This window comes from Solanum lycopersicum, chromosome 2 (genome assembly GCF_036512215.1).
Source record: "Solanum lycopersicum chromosome 2, SLM_r2.1".
Taxonomy (NCBI): Eukaryota; Viridiplantae; Streptophyta; class Magnoliopsida; order Solanales; family Solanaceae; genus Solanum; species Solanum lycopersicum.
Genome location: NC_090801.1, coordinates 59,151,213 through 59,170,658, shown reverse-complemented (window position 1 = coordinate 59,170,658; position 19,446 = coordinate 59,151,213). Strand labels below are relative to the sequence as shown.

The window sequence follows — 19,446 nt, the reverse complement described above, 5'->3', positions numbered from 1 at the left end:
CATGTTGAGACAACAAGTTCAAAACAACTGTAGAACATAGTAAACATCACTCACAAGGTTCAACCATTTATTCATAGCTTATATAATATGTTACAATTGCAATGCATATGTACACAATTATGGTTCAAATAGTCACCGCACCCCTCTCTCACACACAAACGCACATCTGCACACTTCAAAATTAACATAGCAACAGCCACATCAGGGCCAGTTCAAATACTGAAATTGTAGACATATTGATAAAAGTTTTTATTACAGAGGTGCATAGCTTTACACTTAATCGGACAACTGACTGCAATCGATACCTTTGTTGGAAAATGCCTCCACGAGTTTAGGGTAAAGCTTGCCAAGCATAATTTTGAATCCAGTAGAGCTTCCTTTTATTGGTTCTTTGTCCTGGTTCTTGGGTTGGAATGCTGAACCAACTGGTGCGCCATCCATGTACGCCTTACAAGCTAACAAAATGTTTTTCCATCGGTTACCAAAGTGCTCTTGCACAAGTGCATCAAAATGCTGCAGAATAATTGACCAAGCAATTCAGAAACTTTCAGAGTAAAAGGAAAGTGCTTCTATTATTGGAGTATAAAAAATTCTTGGTGGTAATTATAACTTTGGGTTGATTTCTCATATGGTCAAACAACTATTAGTTATTAGATTAGAAAGTCATTTTTCTTCTTGTTTCTTCAACAAAGAAAGTGACTTCCTGAGATAATAAGTACTAATAGAGTGAACATATGAGAAAACAACTCTTGGAATTTTATGTTGTCAGAATCCAAATTCCAGTTCTTAGTCTCTTCTCTACATCTTTTATCTGAAATCTAAACATGACATGACATTTTTTTTTGAAAACTTCAAATTTAAATCATTTACCTTGGGTGGCTTGTGGAGCAGGTATAACATGGACTTCCAGGTAACAAGGAAAGCATTTTCATTATAGCTGACGGAGTTCTTTTCACCGTCAGCTTTACCAATCTGCGCATCATATCCAGCCTCATTGAAATAAGGCTTTTCATTGAGCACAAGAGCTTGAAGAGAGAGGAGAACTTGTAGAATCGTGGAACTTTTGGGGTTCCACACTTCATTTCCAGAGCCCGTCCATGTGTTTAAGAGGCTGAGGCAAACCTTTCCTGACTCATACAGGTTAGGATTGACACGAAGCCCGCCAGAGTGATAGTAGACCATCTGCACAATTTCATTTTTGCAAAATCTATATAAGCTTTATCTGGAAAGTGTATGCTTGATCTTATAAATCAGAAAAACAGATGGACTTCACAATTGGCAGTGTTAGATAATTGGATGCCGAAGAATGTTTAAGATCTAATAAAAACATATGATATGAATTCAGATTCCAAATGAAGGCAAGGCTCATGTCTATCAATCAGAAAATTGTGGAAACAGGCAACTACTTGTGCATCATGTTAGAGATGAACACCACAAGCTATAGATTTACTTACAGGTGGCTCATGAGGATAGTCCGGAGGTAGGTAAATATCAAAGAAGAAGATTCCATCATGATACGGAGTCGCAGGTGCACCAATAATGGCAGCTCGGATCAAATCAGTTCTTTCCTCATAGATGCGTACATAGATAGTCTCTGTTTTAAGTTTGATAAAATCAGTGGGGATAAATAGCCAAAGAAATGCAATGTAACCATATATTCAATGATAAAGTGGTTTCTTGTTGATACAAGTAGATATTATGCAGCTTTATCCCAAAAAAGAATTTTTTTTAGCAGAGTCGAGTTGAGGTATATTTAGGGTCTATATCTCAGCCCCTCCCCCAAATGTTTTCCTAATTGAGCAATAATGTGTTTGGTTTTTCCAAAAAGTTGGAATTTTTCAGTTGGTTGATGTTCAATTGTTCATACCACTTATCATCACTCGGAACTCTCTCCCTTCCAGGGTGAAAGTCATTAACTTTTAACAGCTATCAACCAACATTGAATTAAGGAGAAGGGAACTTTCGTTTTTGAGAAGGAGAAGGGAGCTTTCTTAAGAAATTGATATGTTGCAGAAGGGCCGTTACAAACAGCAAAAACTAAACAATTGGCACATAATATCAGAAACATCAAATGAAAAACTAATTGTTGGCTATTCTTCTTGCAAAGATCTGATGGAATAACCCACAAAATGAATTTTGAATAAAAGATCAATCATTTTGCTCTGATGCACAGATAAAACATAAAACTTGTGGACTGCCCAACCAAAGGAATTACCATTTGCCTTCAGTACATGAAATCCAGAACAACTGATATTTATCATATTCCATAATCTACTGAAGAACAATATTTAAGGTATTAAAATTCTAGTGGCACATCTTGCAAATTCTCATTGAACGACAGGGTTATAGCTTTTCAAAATTTTCCCTTGTTTTCATACATCTGAGTAGCTTCACCATTCCCAATGTTATGACATTCTATTCTCCATCCACCATCTTTTAGATTAACAAGTATGACTTATACTTGCCAAAAACATTGGTAGATATAGAAAACTATAGCAGAATGTAAATATCACATCATTAGACATACTTGAACAGAAAAATAGGTTGAAATTCTCACCAGGAAGATCACGTTCCAAAATGCTCCACTCTTGCTGGACCTTCTTCAGCCAACCTCTTCTCACCTGCGAAATAACAGAGAGATTAAAGAACAGAAAAGGGAGTAGTAAAAAAGAACACTGAGAAGTCATGTTCATCTGGGAAAAACAGAAAGTATTTTGAACCTGGGATAGCTGGGCCTTTCCAGCACCATCTGCAAAATGGTGGTCTGAGAAATCAGTGACCACATCAAACTGTTTAAAATGTTCAGGCAGATTGCTGGAAGATGGCAAAGCATCATCTTTTTGGCCCTCAGTTGTTTCCTGTACTTGCTCTAGTTCCATTTCAGGCGAAGCCTTCAAGTTCTCAAATGTGGGAATTCCTGCATTCAGATGGCTAAGCTCTATGACTTCCTCCTCATCGACAATCCTTGATTTCTGGCCTTCTTCTGATATAGTTTGGTATGTACCAAAAAGTGATATGCTCAATGAGCCAAAAAGAGTTGAGGTGATACTAGAGAAAAAGCCAACAGCAGTTCGAGAAATCAAACAGGAACCAGAGTCCCACAAGCTCTCATTGCAACTTTCACTATTGCTACCAAACTTCAGCAAGCCCTGAATATAAAAGAAAATGAACTCTGTCAAACTTTCAGACGAGAAGTTGAAGATTGTAAAATAAGGATACCTAATATCTAGTGAAAATCTATGCAATATAAGCTGCTTTTTAGTGTGGATGCCAAATGATCTTGCAATCACAGTGAAGGCACAACACACAAGGAGGCAATTAGACTTACCTTTTCCTCATGCTTTGAGAGCTGACTTTCATTTGAACTCATCTCCACGTTTGATGGCTCAGCATTTTCAGCATTGGATGCACTAATGGAAACAGCAGCTTCACATTTATCTATCCGGTAGATTTCAAAGGGTGCAACCTGATGAGCATATATGAATAAAGACAAGAGTTGAGCCAGCTCAAGGCATAAACAGAAGATTTGAAAGAAGTTTCTCAAAATATTTAGCCCTTGATACGTTATTTGTTACTTTCAACATTTACCATGTGAACAATACTCCTTAAAAAAATAAACCCTTCTGTTACAAATGTCAAGCTCTTTCCTCTTATCAAATTTAAGCCAAAATATGTCGAATTTTAAAAATAATGTAAAAAGAACAATAATGAAATGATTGTAGGAAAGCATGAGTGCTAATGTCAATTAACAGCAAGTAACCTTTTGAATTCCCAAACAGGTTAAATGTCATGCTCATTTTCAGCTTTGGGAAACAAAGTGACAGAAAAATAGATGGGATTTAACCCCTGAAAAATAAAAGAACAGAAAGAAGAGTCTCTTACCATGCTTGTAAAACCAGTAGCCCATTTTATTTCAATATCGCCATCTTTGAAGCCAACAATAATACCGATACAAGATAAATGGTCATATTTGGGGAAATCCAAATTATCCTTTCCAGTATCAACATTCTTGAGATCAGTGTTGCTGTCCATGCCAGTCTCAGAGAACATGTGCGTACTTAAGCTCTTCCCCTCAAGACTGAAAACCTGATCCTCACAAAACTTGCAAACCGCATCACCTAAACAGTATGAGTAGTCTGGATGGTCCATCAGTTCATACGCACTCACTATTTCTTCACTTTGCTCAACCCTGAAGTTGTTTGGTTCATGCAAGGAATAAGTTGTCCATTTTACCTTCACTGTTCGCTCCTTTGCGTCAACGCATCTCACCACACCCCAGCGTTTTGGACTGGGAACAGATGAGTCATCACCCATTCCCTTCTCAAGCACGAAATGCTCAGGCCAAAACTCATGAGCATCCACAATATTGACAGGGAAAACAGAATCTGAGTCCAATCCAGTAGTCACGCTTCCATCCTGCCATAAAATATCAACTTTTGTCCTTGTCTTTGAAATTACAGCAACTTGCAAAAAAGTTGAGCTCCTATTAGTTTTCTGAGATGCCTTGTTTAGTTGCCTATCCTGTTCCATTGGTCCACAGGGAGGTGAGCTTTGAATACTCTTTCGCACAATGTTCTTAGAGTCAGCAACAGGAAGTACACAGCAATCTCCAAGCTGCCACTTTGCATGGGAGTAGCAAGACAACAAGGTCAACTTTTCTGAGTCCTGCAAAGTTGGAGGACTAGGCATCTTTTCACAACCTAGACTGCCACAGCCAATCCAATCTACATGCACCACTCCAGCCTCCACAGCATAAATGGTACCTTGCTCTCTTTTGCCACTTCTTACACCACATAACCAACTGGTTGACCCGGAGGCAGATACAGACTGAACTTGCACCCTTTGACCCGGATAGAAAGGAAATTGGGGGTCTTCGACTAAATCAGGGGAAATGGGTGTGAGTATTTCTGAAGCTTCTGCTGAAAATTCAGACTTTGCACCATCATCAAAGAGAACTTTAATTTTATCGACAATCTTTTCAACTTTCCCTAGCCATGGGCCCATCACTACATAATCCCCAACAGAAATTGGACGTATTTTTACAAGATCTTTTGAGTTAACATCTTGTATTTTGCTTCCATAAATACATTCCAGGTCAACAGTCATCTCGACGTTGACCACTTTTCCCATCTGTCCAGATGGTTCTTTTTCGGAACATACTATGTCTCCATACATGAACACCCTCTCGAAAGAGAGGAAATCATCGATCTTACCGATGCTTTCCTCAAGACTTGAAAGAATAGAACATGCATGCCCACCATACAGATATTCAACATAATCCTGATCATCATAACTGCTGCTCTCGCTGAAACTATCGAAGTCACTTAGAGATGTATCCATAATGTGGAATCTAGAGAAATATATTCTGCAATTTAAGAATTACTAATTGATAAGTCAAGAAATGAGGGTAAAAAGACCATAGTATTGGAAGAAAAGTTGCAGTCAGTGATTCTCGGTGCTCAAGTAGATAAAATGATTTCTATAGATACGAACAACTGACTGAAACTTTGACTTGAAAGATAAATACACACTTTTAACAGTTAACACTACATTATATGCTTCATAATTATTCAGTGGCTCATATGAAGTACTGCATTATACTTGGTCAGAAAGAAGATAAATTGATTTGGATGACTTGAATAGGAAAAAATGGCAATCGTGATCAGCTTGACTAAGTTAACTAAGCCAATCTCTATTGCTTTTAGACAATATAACTGAAGATAAATTACATGGACAAATAAATGATGAGTAAAGACATACCACAAAAGTCACTTGCAAATCCTTGCTGCGTAATACAAGCTTACAAATTGATATGGATCACTTGCTGATGACGAATACCAATACTGCCAACGATGACTGATGTATATTGCTAAAGATAATAAGATCTTTAGGTCAATCTGTTTTTTAAACAGAGACCAAGATAGTATCTCCAAAAGGAGATAATGCCAAAGGAGATTTGCCCTAAAGACAAAGGGGTGGTGGAGTCTAACAACTCCGAAATGCCAAAGGAGATTTGCCCAGAGAAACGAAGTCCACTAGAAGGGTTGTGCGGAGAAGAAAGTTCCAATTGATTGTGGTCCCTAGTAGAACTGCCGCTTCAGCTCTTCCTAACAGGTTGAAGAGGAAGTCCAACTTGCCAGAAATATGGATCAATTGTTTACCCACAAAGGAAGATGACACCTAGAATATAACCACGGCAAAGAACCACCAAACCACGGAACTTACAATTTGCAAAGGAGATTTGCCCAGCAGAGCCAATAGAGAGACGCATATGTAAATATATGCTTTTGCTTAAAAGAATTTTCTCCTCTCAAAGGCCAGGGTAATTTTGCCAAAAAAAAGATTTGCCCCAAAAGAGATGTCTTGGACAGTACAATCAACCAGAAATAGACAGATGCGTTGGCTAAAGTGCTTAAAATGCGAAAGATATATCCTTTCTTGAGTAATGTTCAGCAAAGGAAGCTGCTTAGAAAATGTTGGTTGATCTGATGGACAGAACTATCAGGAAATCACAAGAAATGTTGTCGCTTGACCATGGAACCCAACTTTCTTCTGAGTCAAATCAAACTGAGCTGCTTCAAAATATTCGTGAAACCTGAGAGCAGAATAGATATTAATTTCAACACAACGCTATTTGATATGTAAAGCAGCAAAAGACCATTCTGAAGTTTCTTTCGGCCAACAGATACAAAGTATGCATTGCAATAGAGACATTGCAAGAAATTATAAGATGATTAAGTATTCAATTTCTAAGTGAAACTTGCTACTCAAAGAGTAAATTGAGTGATGGCTAAACTTGTATGTACATTTTTTGCATTTAAGATGTTTGAACTTTGAACCAACAATAAGATCAATTAAAGCTCTATAGTTAATTGCTTCAGCTTGCTTTTGTGTGACCACAACTTTTTTTTTTCATCTATAGCTAATTCTAAAACCCAAATCCATGACCCTTCAACAACTCAAAATGAATTGAAGACCATTTAAGGGTCACAGTTCTCCAGCTAACTACCTAGTAAAACAACCACTTCAATGAGCAGGACAGAAATACCTCCATGGTATTGGGAAAATGATCATCTCATGTTTGTACTCCCAATAATCAAATTATCGAGAGATGTTTCACAACAACTAAATAAGAATAGACCTATTATATTTCCCTTCAATGAAGGCCTCAAAGTGATGAGTTCCAAATTGAAATTTGTTGAGAAGTTTGGATCATCGAATTATACATCAATGACATTAAAATATATATCTATACAGGGATCCATTTTTCTATCTGTGTGAACACTTAGTTTGAGACTTCCAAAGAGAAGAGATTCATACAGGGTGTTTATATCCTGGTAAACAGACAGAGTTCAAGAAAGTTATGACATCCACCATATTCTCGGAGAAGATATTGTCGTTTTTCTTTATAAATTGAATCTCTTAAGATCTAAGATCTTAACAGTGGAATAAGACTCCAAGGCTTTTTCAATCATCAGTCACTGTATTATCTGTGTTTTTATCCAGAGTCCACCTCTTTGACATTGAGTATCTACTCTAAGTGAAAGCAACGAGTTTCTTTTTCAGCTTTAACTTTTTTTTTCACAATTTAATCCAATTTATTAGCCTAACTTTTATTAACATCAAACCACACCCTTATCCTCTCTCAGTTCATTTGTAAAACTTGAATATTTTTGTGTGCCCAAATAATGTTATGTTTCTGATTATCCATGATTTTGCTTCCTTGGGATCAAGGTGTTGAGCTTTCAAATGCATCAATACATGAGAAATGTCTAAAAATATATTATCTTCTGATTCCAGTTCTCACTTCAGAAGTAGGTTGAGCCACACGCTAATAGATAATATTTACTCCTCGATATAAACATACGGTGCATCTAGTTTCAACAGAGATTTTACACTGGTTTGACAATAGCTTGTACTGCACATATCCTTGAAGACCTTAACCTGAAGACCCTCTATGATTTTTCTTATTTATCCTCTCTGACGATATAGACAACATTCTAGATGTAATTCCCTGAGCCCTCATGTGTTCAGAATCAAAGTTAACGGCTACACTCAACAGTCAACATCTATCATGTGATTCCTTTTCCATTTAATTAAGGGATGGACATCCCAAAGCATATCAAAAGTCAAACCTAATCTTATCCTTGCATGTCCGTAAGCACAAACAAGAATCATCCTCCATCTAAGGAGGAAAAAAAGAAGAACAAAAGTAGTAAAAAAATTCTCCCAACAACTTATACAAAAAAAATTCCCAACAAATACAGTAATATGGAATAACTAACAAGAGACATGTGCAATTACATTCCTTTTTCCTCCCATTTGATAGTCGTGGTGTTTGGGCTAGCTTACTGCACCTTTACTAAATGTGTTATCATGATTCTTAATCAATCTCGAGGCAGTTAGTAAAACATTACCAAATGATGAAAAAATATTTTCCCTTTTGATATCAATTTTCCTTTTCTGATGGTCATATAGACACCAGGCATGTATAAAGCAAATTGCATCTCAGAATTTCATTTGGTGTTCTACTCTTTTCACTGTCCTAAACTTTCAATGAGAACAAACTTTTTCATCTCTGAATCAAAATTCCAAAAAAAAGAAAAAGAACCTTTTGAATTGAATGAAGCTGCTAGTATCCCTAAAAGTTCAATAGAATTCAGACACAAAACACACCTTCACACAAAGAACACAAATAAGAAGGAAATTTCCATCCCTTTGTTCACTGCAGATCACACACATAAAGAAAAGTTTCAGAAATATTTTCATCAAGGTGAAAAATACAGATATTAGACAATTCAAACAACAAAACAGCAAAAAAAAAGGAGAGAAAAAAGCAAGACAGTATTAGGAAAAAAGGGAAACAAAATGATATAAGTAGCTAGAAATTGAGAAAGTTACCAACTTTTTTCCCTCTTATGCTCATATCAACCAAAGACACCTCTAAATGAGTAAATTGAAGCAACCCCAGAATAGATACTTTGACAAAAAAACACTAAGCCCACTCCAACCAATCCCTATTCTCTAGCAAACTTCTTCACTTTCCAGAGAAAAAATCCTTTCTTTTTCCTTCCAAACAAAAATAGTGATGACCCATAACCAAAAAAGCCAGGAAAAAGAAGGATTAAGGGAATTCAGAGAGGCAAATCACCTCCCTAAATTCCCATAATCCACTCATATTCAAATCTTACAAACATGGCAGCATTAAAGTTGCAAAATCACCAACCCCTTTTTCTCTAATCAACTCTCTTCCACTATGTGTGAGTTGAATGTGAATAAAAATGAATTCTTGATTGTTAAATGGAGATTTTAGAGTAGTTTTACTGTTTTTCCAAAGCCGAATGGGTAGAGGGGTATTAAAACCCCATATATACTTTTTATTCAAGAAGAATATACCAAGTATCTACTCCTACTTTCTTTCTTTCTTTTGTATGTATGTATGTATTTTCTGTTGTACAAGATATTCCTTCCGTCCACAATTGTTTATCAAGTTAACGTCAAGTATATTTTTTAAGAAATTTTTTGATATGAAATGTAATTTGATTAATATAATTTTATTATATTAAAAATATTAAAAGTTTACCTAACTTTTTAATTGAATTATGCAATCATTAAAGAAAAATTTGAAAAAAAATAATTAATTATTTCTTAATTATTTAAATTAATAATTAATTTTAAACATTTATTTTTACTACACCTGTTCATTAATTACGGAGGAAAAAAGTGATAGCATCTCATATTTACAAAACTACCCTCTTTGCCTGTAATAATCAATTGTCACATTGATCCCAACTTGGATTCTATTAATTAAATTAAATAAAATTTATCACTTTTGGTCTTTTGAAAAAAGATAGTGCTGTTATAATATATTTCATTTGTATACATCATGATTCTATAAATATAGTGTGCGGAATAGTAAAAAGAATAATGCTATCACATATAGTCTATCTTAATGTAATCTTTCTCAATTTGAATTCATCATTTATAAATTAGATAAATATAATTCAATTATTATTTTAAAATTTTGGTTCAAACTCTTACGCATATATATGTAGATGTTTTGATTAGAAAGGCAAAAAAAAATTATTTTTATTGTTTTTTTCTCTTTATAAAAATTTTTTCTATTCATTTTTATTTGTCGTGTTAAACTTTTTGAAAATATTATTTCTTAAAGTTAAATTAGATTGCATAAATTTAATATATTAAATAAATTTTTTTAGATATTCAAAAACTATACGAAAAGTATTATAAATTACAGTTATTTGTATATTAAAATAATAAAAAAATATATGCAACATGTTAAATCTAAAAAAAGATTATGATAATTAAAAGTGACCGAATAGTAATTAAAACATGTTAAATCTAAAAAAAGATTATGATAATTAAAATTGACCGAATAGTAATTAAAATTGTGAATATATGATTTAAGAAGATATGGAGATATGAAAACTTGTCACACATGCATGTTTGTCTGTTTCTCTAGCCATATCCATGATCTTCATATTTGACACTCTCATTATTATTGAAAATGAGTGTAGTGAAAAGGACCAAATTTTAAGGTTTGTCTATTTTCTATATAATAATATAAGTAATTACTCTCTTTGGACTTTGTTTCAATTCATAACATTTGAAAAAAAATTGTATTAAAACAAATGTCATTTTCTTATAATTAAAAATATTTTATCAATTTTTTTATTTTTAATAAAATAATAAATCATATAAATTGAGACGGAGATGATATTATATATTTTTTTTAACTTATAACTATACTCCACATCCACAAACATGTTGTACTATCTCTTAAAATAGATATCAAAGTGGGATTTGCTTTGGTGACAGAGTGAAAAATCTTTCTTTATTTGTAAAGGCTTGATTGACAAATGGCATTACAGGAAGGGGTTTTTGTGATTAATAATTGTACTCCCCACCCCACTAGAACTCATATAGTATTAATATATGTTAACCTAGCTCTTCAACCGTGATTTTGCAGTATTTTTTAAAAGTATATTGATTTAAAAAAATTATTGACATACATCTATTAATATATTTAACGAGCTCGAGCAACATTCATTTGTAATATACATAAATTATATAGATTGTGGCTCAAATCTATAATGAAAAGGAAGAAATCCAAAAGGCAAATACTATAGTGCATAAGTGAACGTTCTTGTTTACGTATGACAATTAGATTTCTAGATCACTTTCAAGTTACAAATTAAATAAAAGAAAATAACATATTTATATCTTTTATGTATATATATAACCAAAAAATATATAAATAACCTACGAAATCAATTTTCCCCAAGAAATTATAGTCATCCGTTCAAGAGTATTAAGAGACAATATTATTCAAAAAAGCAATCACTTTTTGCCTAGTCATAGTTTTGTTTTTTTAAGTTAATAAGTAACACACTTTTCTTGAACAAATTTGGTGATGGATTACAACATTTTCCACCACATATATAATCAACCAAACAAGAGTTGTCTTTATATATATATTATGTAATAACTTAAAAAAACATCCTAGGTTTTTTAATTCATTCAATCTACATACATATGTCAAATTGTCAATGTTAGAAGAATCTTCCAAGAATATTCTTTTAGAAAAAATCACTTTTGTTTCATAATATTAGAAGCACATGCTTCCTAATTTGTTTTGCTTAATAAGTTTATTCCTTTTCCATCTATCATGCAAAAAAGGGAAATGCATTATTTACTATATCACTAGCTTATAATTCACTCATATTATAGCTAAGTATGATTTAATTAGCAAGAAATCATGACCTAATAAGAGTGGATTTGAATTCTTGGTTCACCTTAAAAATGACCTTGTACACATTAGTTTTGCTTATAAGATAGTAATTTAAGATATTATAATAAATCAAAGACGATTATAACCTGTTCAATTAACATCAAAGTCTATCTCATATGTGAACACCGTGTGTGTTGCTTCACTATTTATTAAGTCAATATAACTTAATTTTTTGTCCAAATATATACTAGCGATCTATATGAATTATTCTATATACGATAATAATAACATATCCTATTAAGTGGGATCTAAAGATAGTAAAATATATGCGAGGCTATTTCAGAAAGATTATCGGATATACATAAATAAAAGGCCAACTTTTTACAAGTCATTTGATCACTAACATGTGCTTGCTTGACTCTTTCCGAGTTAGATGATTTAGGTTTTATGTGATTTATTTATTTATAAAAATATGTTAGAAGTAAAGTTGGATTTATTCTTCTTAAAGGTACAAAGTTGGAATTAGATCCAAAAGTAACAGTATTATGCACTAATCTTTATTGGAAAGACATTTATTATAACAAAGTGGATTTATTTTGGGGATCGAAAATGACATTTTCCTAACTTTCAATATATTTCCACTTCAGTAAGTCTATAGCCAACTCTTTATTTATTTTATTTTATTTTTGGTGGGTTTCAAATTCAAAGGTCTTAGCACTTTACATGATTTTGTTTTTTCCCTCGATTTAATCCTTTTTTTTATATTTGCATTTGGTTTTATACTTAGTTCTTAATTTCTTATATGCGCACCACGAATCAATAATCACTTTATTCGTCTGGTTTTGATTATTATAGACCTTAAAAAAATAAAGAGAACTTTTAAATTATGAAATATTAAAATAAAAATATATAGAATGTACCTAATATTCTTTTATTTTATTATTTTAAATATGTCATGTCAAAAATTAAAATTAAATTTTTTTGAAAAAACAGAGAGATAAATAAATTGAAATAGATGTAATAGTTCAAACAAATAAAATTATATATATATATATATAGTTGGAGTTCTTTCGTCGAAAAATTATGAAGTATAAGAATTAAAAATTATTATTTATACATATATATCAAATCTTGAACATCTTTTGAGAAATTTTTGAATAAACTATTGCATGTTTATATTAGTCGGTGTGCGCGCTTTGAACTAATCAAACACTTTTTCTTGTATTTAAGAATGGATGTCATCCAAATCAAGAAATGTGGTGTGTTATAATAAGTGAAAGTGGTCACAAATTTCGTTATAATAACAGTTTTTTTAATCCATCAGATTAATTGGAATTATAATGGCAGATAATCTAATCACCAAAAAAAAACAAAAAAAAATCCATTCAACAATCAACGGCAAATCAAACCAAACTCCAAAAGTAATTGATTTTGTGTCCCCAAACAAATTTTTTATAAGACTTCTATTACTGTTTTCCAAACGTTTTGCTTTTGAACAGGATATCTCATTAACCACTCGATTATACCCTTCGACTGACGTTAGAGGTTAATTGGAAGGAGGAAAAGATGGTGGACCATGAACACTTTGATCATATTAACATAATTATTTGTGGGAAGTCATGTTGTAGAATTTAAAAAAAAAAAGAAAAATCATTTCTTAATTCAGAAAAAAGAAGCACAAAGTGTTTTAATTTTTGGTGTTGATCAACTGGTCAATTTTTCAGGATTTTTGCTTCTTTTACAATATTCTGTCACTTCAATACAGTTATACCCACAACTCAAAAGGACACTAACACATATACATTACCATCATAAAATACAAATCTTGAGTTGGAAAGAATACATAAAAAGCTAAGTGGAAACAAAGTTATATAATACTAGTATGTTATTTATTGCCCACTTATAAATTTTAATTATTTCATTTTCCTCAATAACTTTTTTTACACCATATAGATATTGAAAATAAAAGGATGAACGTCATAGCCACAAAGTAATTTCTTCTTCAATTGACTAGTAAGTAACCAATTTAATATGTGATCATCTGGACTAGTTCAGATTCGTATAACGTAAGATTCACTGAAAAAAGTGTTTACTATCAAATTATAGTCATACCAACTAAGATATTAATTATGTATTTCTGTAGAATATGGTTACACATGTGTGTGAAAATAAATTTTGTAAGTGGAGTGGGAGGCTAAAAGAGTCGTCATTAGTGGGAGGGACTATTTTATATCGACACAAAGGATTCCATTATTAGTTCTTTTAAAAAAAAATAAAAAATACAAATTGGAGCACTGAGAGGTCTTATTATTCCTTTCCTGGCTTTAATTTGTTCATCAATAATACCTAGCTCTAATGATATCCACTTATTCTTGTCTTATTTTTCAAAAAAAAAAAGAAAAAATGTAAATAAATAAATCAAGGTCCACTTCAAGCACTTTTGTATTTATGGGGAAGCTAAAACCCAAAAGCTTAATCATTAGCTCTAAAAGAACAAAACTTAATCAAGAGCAAAGAGAGATTATATATAAGAGTTTTGAGTTTGTAAAGAGGAAATACGATTACAAAGATTAGATAGGGATGTTTAATGAACCTGTTTAGCCAGTTAGCACAGAAAATCTCAGTCGTCTAAGTTTTGGTAGATAATACCTTAGGCTAATTGAAAGTTGAATATAATAATCGAAACAAAAGAAAATGAAAAAAGAAATTGCATGGTATAAAGTAAAATGCTTTTAAAGAAATGGTAGGGCAAAGTTTACAAGTGGAGCAAAAGAACTAATATATGATAGAGGTGACATAAAGTGAAGAGGTTGAGAGAACTCATCCTAATCTTCAATATTATTTTGGAGTCAACTAAGAAGATATACCTGTAAGCTAGGTTTTGCATACACCAAAATCCTTTTCTTATCAACAAGTGGGACACTCTGTAGAACTGTTTGAATCTCTGTTTATCCAACTTGGTTATATCAGATATCAATAATGCCACATGTGTATGTCAAATATTATCTAGAAACTAAAAAGATCAAAAGCAATAGGATTGATACTTCATGTCAACTATTAGCTCAATCAAGGTCACAACGCTAATGGACATCCAATAAAACTGGAACCAAACAATGCTAATGCTTTATACAAGTCAATGCAAAAACCAAAGATTCAGTGTAACCTGATACAAGGCAGAAACCAAAGAAAACATGGTTTTGTGTAAATATTCGGTGCAGTAGGTATTTACTGTCCGACAGTAACACAAGGAAAGGACATACCAGAACATAGATGAGAAAAAGTTTACACTGCTCTTGAAATACGCCTTTGCAAGAAATATTATTTTCTTTAGCTTTGATGAGCTATATGCTCTCATAACCAAATACACATCCTCAAGATTTGACTATGTTAAAGCCTACAACAAATTCATTCCCTTCCATCTGACCTCATGTGGCATCTGAGTTCTAACACAAAATTTATAAGAGAAAAAGAGAATGGAAAATGCCGACTGTGTCTGCTGTATATGACAAAAATCCCCTACTCAAGCAGATTTCTTTAACCATCTCACCATTTTTAAGCTGCTACTGCTACCTTCTTAGCATCTTTCTTCTCTGTCTTGAGAATTGGTACCACTTCAGGCTTTTCAACTCCTTGAATATCCGTAATCCTCAACTTTGTTAATTCCTAATAGATAAGAAAGAAAAGAGGATGACAAGTTAAAGTAATAAACTTATTTCTTTTGACCTTCTAAACGATAAATAGATGACTAACCTGTCGATGCCCTCGTGTTCGTCGATAATTCTTTCGTCTCTTCTTCTTGAATATCAGTACTTTAGCATCTAATGCCTGGACCAAGACAGGGACAGATTAAATTTCTTAATCTATATCTTAATTGAGATAAAGCTGTGCATATACTTATTTTATCTTAACGAAACTAAGTTAAACAGCTGAGCTCAGAGCCTGAAAATCTGCATCAAAGAGTGCTTTGAGGAATTTCTATATCCAACCAAACTTTACGAGAATGAGAGTACATCTTTTTTCAATGACAAGTGGTGACCTCACCAGTTTACGCACACTTCAACTAGTTTATTGGGTACCTGCTACCTCCTATTCTCAAAGTACTGGGTAACTCTGACAACCAAAGCTTAGGCAGATGAGAATGACAGTATACTAGTCAGAGAGGATAAAAAAATCCACAAATCAATATGCAAAGTGGCTGCAAAAAAAGGTAAGGGTCATGACACAACTATCTTACATGCTCCTCAACAACAGCATGAACAGCTGCATCAGGCAATACAGGCCTGCCAATGATTGTCTGTGTCTTTGAGCCCAGCAGCAGAACCTTGTTTAGAATCAACTGAAAATAAAACAATGGCAGGATAAATTATGTATTCAGTCAACAGAGTTCTTGTTATGATAAAGATTTCACACAACAGAGATTCCAATGTACAAGCATTTTCTCACGAGTAGAAGGCAGTCAGGCACAGAAGGCACAAACTAAAGAGGTAGATGAGGAAAACTAGAGAGCAAGCTTCATCAGGGTCAAGCACAGGTCATAGATCCTACATTATGTAGCTTATAACCTTTTGGTAATTTAACTTCTTTATTACTTACCAAAGTAAATATTTGCAAAACCACAGCTACATCTTAACTCATTAAGTTGTCCAGAACAGCCTAACAAACAAATACAAAGTATGTCTTTACTCAAGGCTTTGGAACTAACCTCCTAGGGAGGGTATCTTGTAGTCCCTTAAGCAGACACAGTAAACACTAGACATACCCACTCAACACCTAGATAAATAAACTATAAAAGGAAATACTGCAGTGCACTCCAATTTTAACAGTTCCCCTGATGTTGAGTGTGCAGGCTATCTCCCTAGCAATGCTTTCCCAAGGCTCTTGCTTTCTTCTAAAATACTACTACCTGATTTTCTCACTATCCAGATAGAATAAACAGTTTTAGCATACATCAATTTAAAAATATCAGCTGCTTGTGAGTATCCTTTTCCATTCTAAATAGTTCACCTATAAGTGATGATCCCATGTGTGTGCTAAATAGCTTCAACTGTGAAGCCAGATATGTTCCAGAACTCTCTAGTTTCAGCAGTTCAGCATATTCACCAAACAAATGACCTCTTGGTTTCCCAGTGACTATGGCAGAAAACACAATATGGGTCAACATTGATACCCCATTTGGTCTTGCATCATTTCTGAACATTAGACCTTTGCTTCAGATTGTACTAGAACTAATATTCTCTCACGAAAACACGAACCATACTATACTTATTGGTGATAAGGTTTCTCACTTATTCTTGTTAAAACTGAGACATAAGATTGCTTGTAAAGAATGAATATGTAAGTAGTTATATCTAACAGAACAGGAAAGCTAAAAAAAAGGGTTTTAGTATGGAACCATATCAAAAGAGTCAGTTTCAAAGGGCAACCACAAATTCTTATGATTTAAAAAAACAATTAGTAGTTTCAAAGGGAAACCAAGACTTCTAAGCAAGCACATCTCAAAAGATGTTCATTTTCAACAACAGAATGCAAGTCTCCTTTTTCTTTTCTTTTTACTGTAGAACAAAAATGTACATTACCCTTTTTAGATAATACATATCTTCTTAAATCTTCTCCATCGGAACAAAGTCTCATGAACCCTCCCAATGTCATTAAACCTACACATCACATCTTGTAGACACTTCTTCTAAAGAATCTGATTAACTGATATGGTATACTGAACTTCTGGCATGGCACATAACAGGACATGAACAAGTCTACAGAATCACGGAAAAGGTTACCAGACTTTGTAATCGGTATAATAGAGCTATATGGGAAACTGTAACGTGCATTTATATTTCACCTTTAAAAGAAAGGTGAAGATTTAAAGAATAAGTCAACAACAGGGACTATTTGCATGGTTTTCAAGATTTTTCTTCTAAGTTGCAGGTTTTTTTAAAACTAACTAAAGAAAAGCTGCATAGCTTCTTCTTCTTTTCTTTTTTTGGACAAGTAAGAAAGTTGCATTGCTTCTATAAAAAAAGGTTTCTTTAATAAAAAAAAAATTATACATAAATCATGGGGATTATAGTAAGTATAAAACTTCTGAAAAGAACACACTGTGATAAGAGGTCATACTGTTTATCAGACTTTTACCGAAGGTTTGGTAAGAAAAGAAGTATTTTATGCTTCACCAGTTCTGAATCATTTAACATAACACCAGGATGAGGCCAAAAAAGCTACAAATTAATGCTTATAATTAGCATCACCCTCCCTTACTTTAACAAATAAGAGAGCTTAATTGAACAGGATAAAAATTCAGAGACCTTTGACAGCATCAACCCTCAACCTTCTAATTTTTGCAAGGAATTAGCAGGTAAGTATTGATACAGTATGAAGAAGAGGGATCTTCCATTTGAACTACAGCTATAGTTGTACTATGCATCCACTAACTTAAAATCCAAGATCTGCCTCAGTTAAAAATGTTTATACCGAAAAGGCATCAACTTTCTACACAACATTCAGAAAGTGAAAACCAAACTCACCTTGTCATTGACTTCACAGAACTTCAGTTTCTCCACAAAAATGGAATCGCCATTGCTCACTTTAAACTGGTGGGAACCAATCTACATCACACAGAAACCTCTTCAATCCTCATACAGCTACAAAAACTTCAACAACAAAGTAAAGCTACTTCATTTTATCCCAACATGTATATCATCTCCATTGTCTATTTCAATAAATTTTCCTCCCCTAAACTACTGGACTGGACTTCGCCATGCCTTTCAGGCTGGCTCATGTGAGATCCGTGTCATTTAGCAATGCCTATCAGTAAGAAAACAGCTTAATGGATATTGATGATTCGTTTATCCCAAACCCAACTAATTTAGGATTGAGCTATATATGAAACAGCAAAATGATAGGAAATGAGAACCTGAATAACAGCATAAACGGGTTCATATGGTTTGAAAACCCGGTCCGATTTCTGAAGTGGGCCGATCACCTTATATCCAATTTCTGCCGCCTCGTACTCTTTCTCCTCCGGAGTGTATACTCTACCGGGCTCACTATTCGATTTGAAGCCCTCAACGTCATCATCATCGTCATCATCATAATCTGTTTCATCTTCACTTTCATCCTCTTCCTCCTCGTCGCTATTGCTCGGTCGATTCGAAGAGAAATGCCGGTGGAAAGATGAAAGTTGAGTGGTAACTTGGGGGCATTTGGGAGACGAAGTTAGTGTGTTGATGGAATTGAGCAGTGGTGGGGTTAGGGTTTGAGGGGAACAAAGAGACGGGTTTGGAGAGAGAAGGTATGATAAATGACGGGTTAGGGTTTGAAGGCATCGCCGATTTGCCATTGCTTGGCTGAGCTTTGAGCTGACGAGGAAGAAGGTTTTTGGAGTGATGAAAATCTAGGGTTTAAGAGTGAGGTTGAAGATGAAGTTTACTCGGTAAAAATTAACCCGATTCAGACCCGCTTAAACTTCATCCTCAGGGTCCGAATTATTTGATTGGTAGGATAAAAATAATAGAATCAAAATATTTATTATTCAGTTTGAAAGATATAAAATAATTTGATCAAATATCTCAATTTTAAGAAAAATACCCAACACATTTGGCCATTAAATTTTTTCACTTTTTCTTTCGAGTTTAACTCTGGAAACTATAGTTGGCCACAGTGTTTTAAAAGGTGAAAGTGTGAGGCAAGGCGTTTTA

The 19,446-nt window shown here is 33.5% G+C and overlaps 2 protein-coding genes across 5 annotated transcripts; both read right to left on the bottom strand.

Annotated features, from left to right (window-relative positions):
* Positions 1–46: 46 nt before the first annotated feature.
* LOC101250073 (probable ubiquitin-conjugating enzyme E2 24) lies at positions 47–9,585 on the bottom strand. 4 transcript variants are annotated; one of them, XM_010318451.3, is made up of 10 exons: positions 8,902–9,397; positions 8,677–8,725; positions 5,761–6,595; positions 3,883–5,365; positions 3,329–3,466; positions 2,721–3,149; positions 2,558–2,621; positions 1,455–1,594; positions 871–1,182; positions 47–513 (listed from the first exon to the last, which is right to left on the bottom strand). In XM_010318451.3, exons 4-10 carry the CDS (start codon positions 5,338–5,340, stop codon positions 277–279), a joined length of 2,778 nt encoding a protein of 925 aa, XP_010316753.1. In that variant the 5' UTR covers positions 5,341–5,365; positions 5,761–6,595; positions 8,677–8,725; positions 8,902–9,397; the 3' UTR covers positions 47–276. The 4 variants fall into 4 exon arrangements, with proteins under 4 accessions (XP_010316753.1, XP_010316754.1, XP_004232877.1 ...); XM_010318452.3 differs by having other exon boundaries at positions 8,906–9,349; XM_004232829.4 differs by lacking the exon at positions 8,677–8,725 and having other exon boundaries at positions 8,906–9,585.
* Positions 9,586–14,853: 5,268 nt separating this feature from the next.
* LOC101250359 (large ribosomal subunit protein bL21m) lies at positions 14,854–19,415 on the bottom strand. Its single transcript, XM_004232830.5, has 5 exons — positions 18,663–19,415; positions 18,274–18,354; positions 15,987–16,088; positions 15,503–15,577; positions 14,854–15,415 (listed from the first exon to the last, which is right to left on the bottom strand). Exons 1-5 carry the CDS (start codon positions 19,086–19,088, stop codon positions 15,305–15,307), a joined length of 795 nt encoding a protein of 264 aa, XP_004232878.1. The 5' UTR covers positions 19,089–19,415; the 3' UTR covers positions 14,854–15,304.
* Between the last annotated feature and the right edge of the window lie 31 nt (positions 19,416–19,446).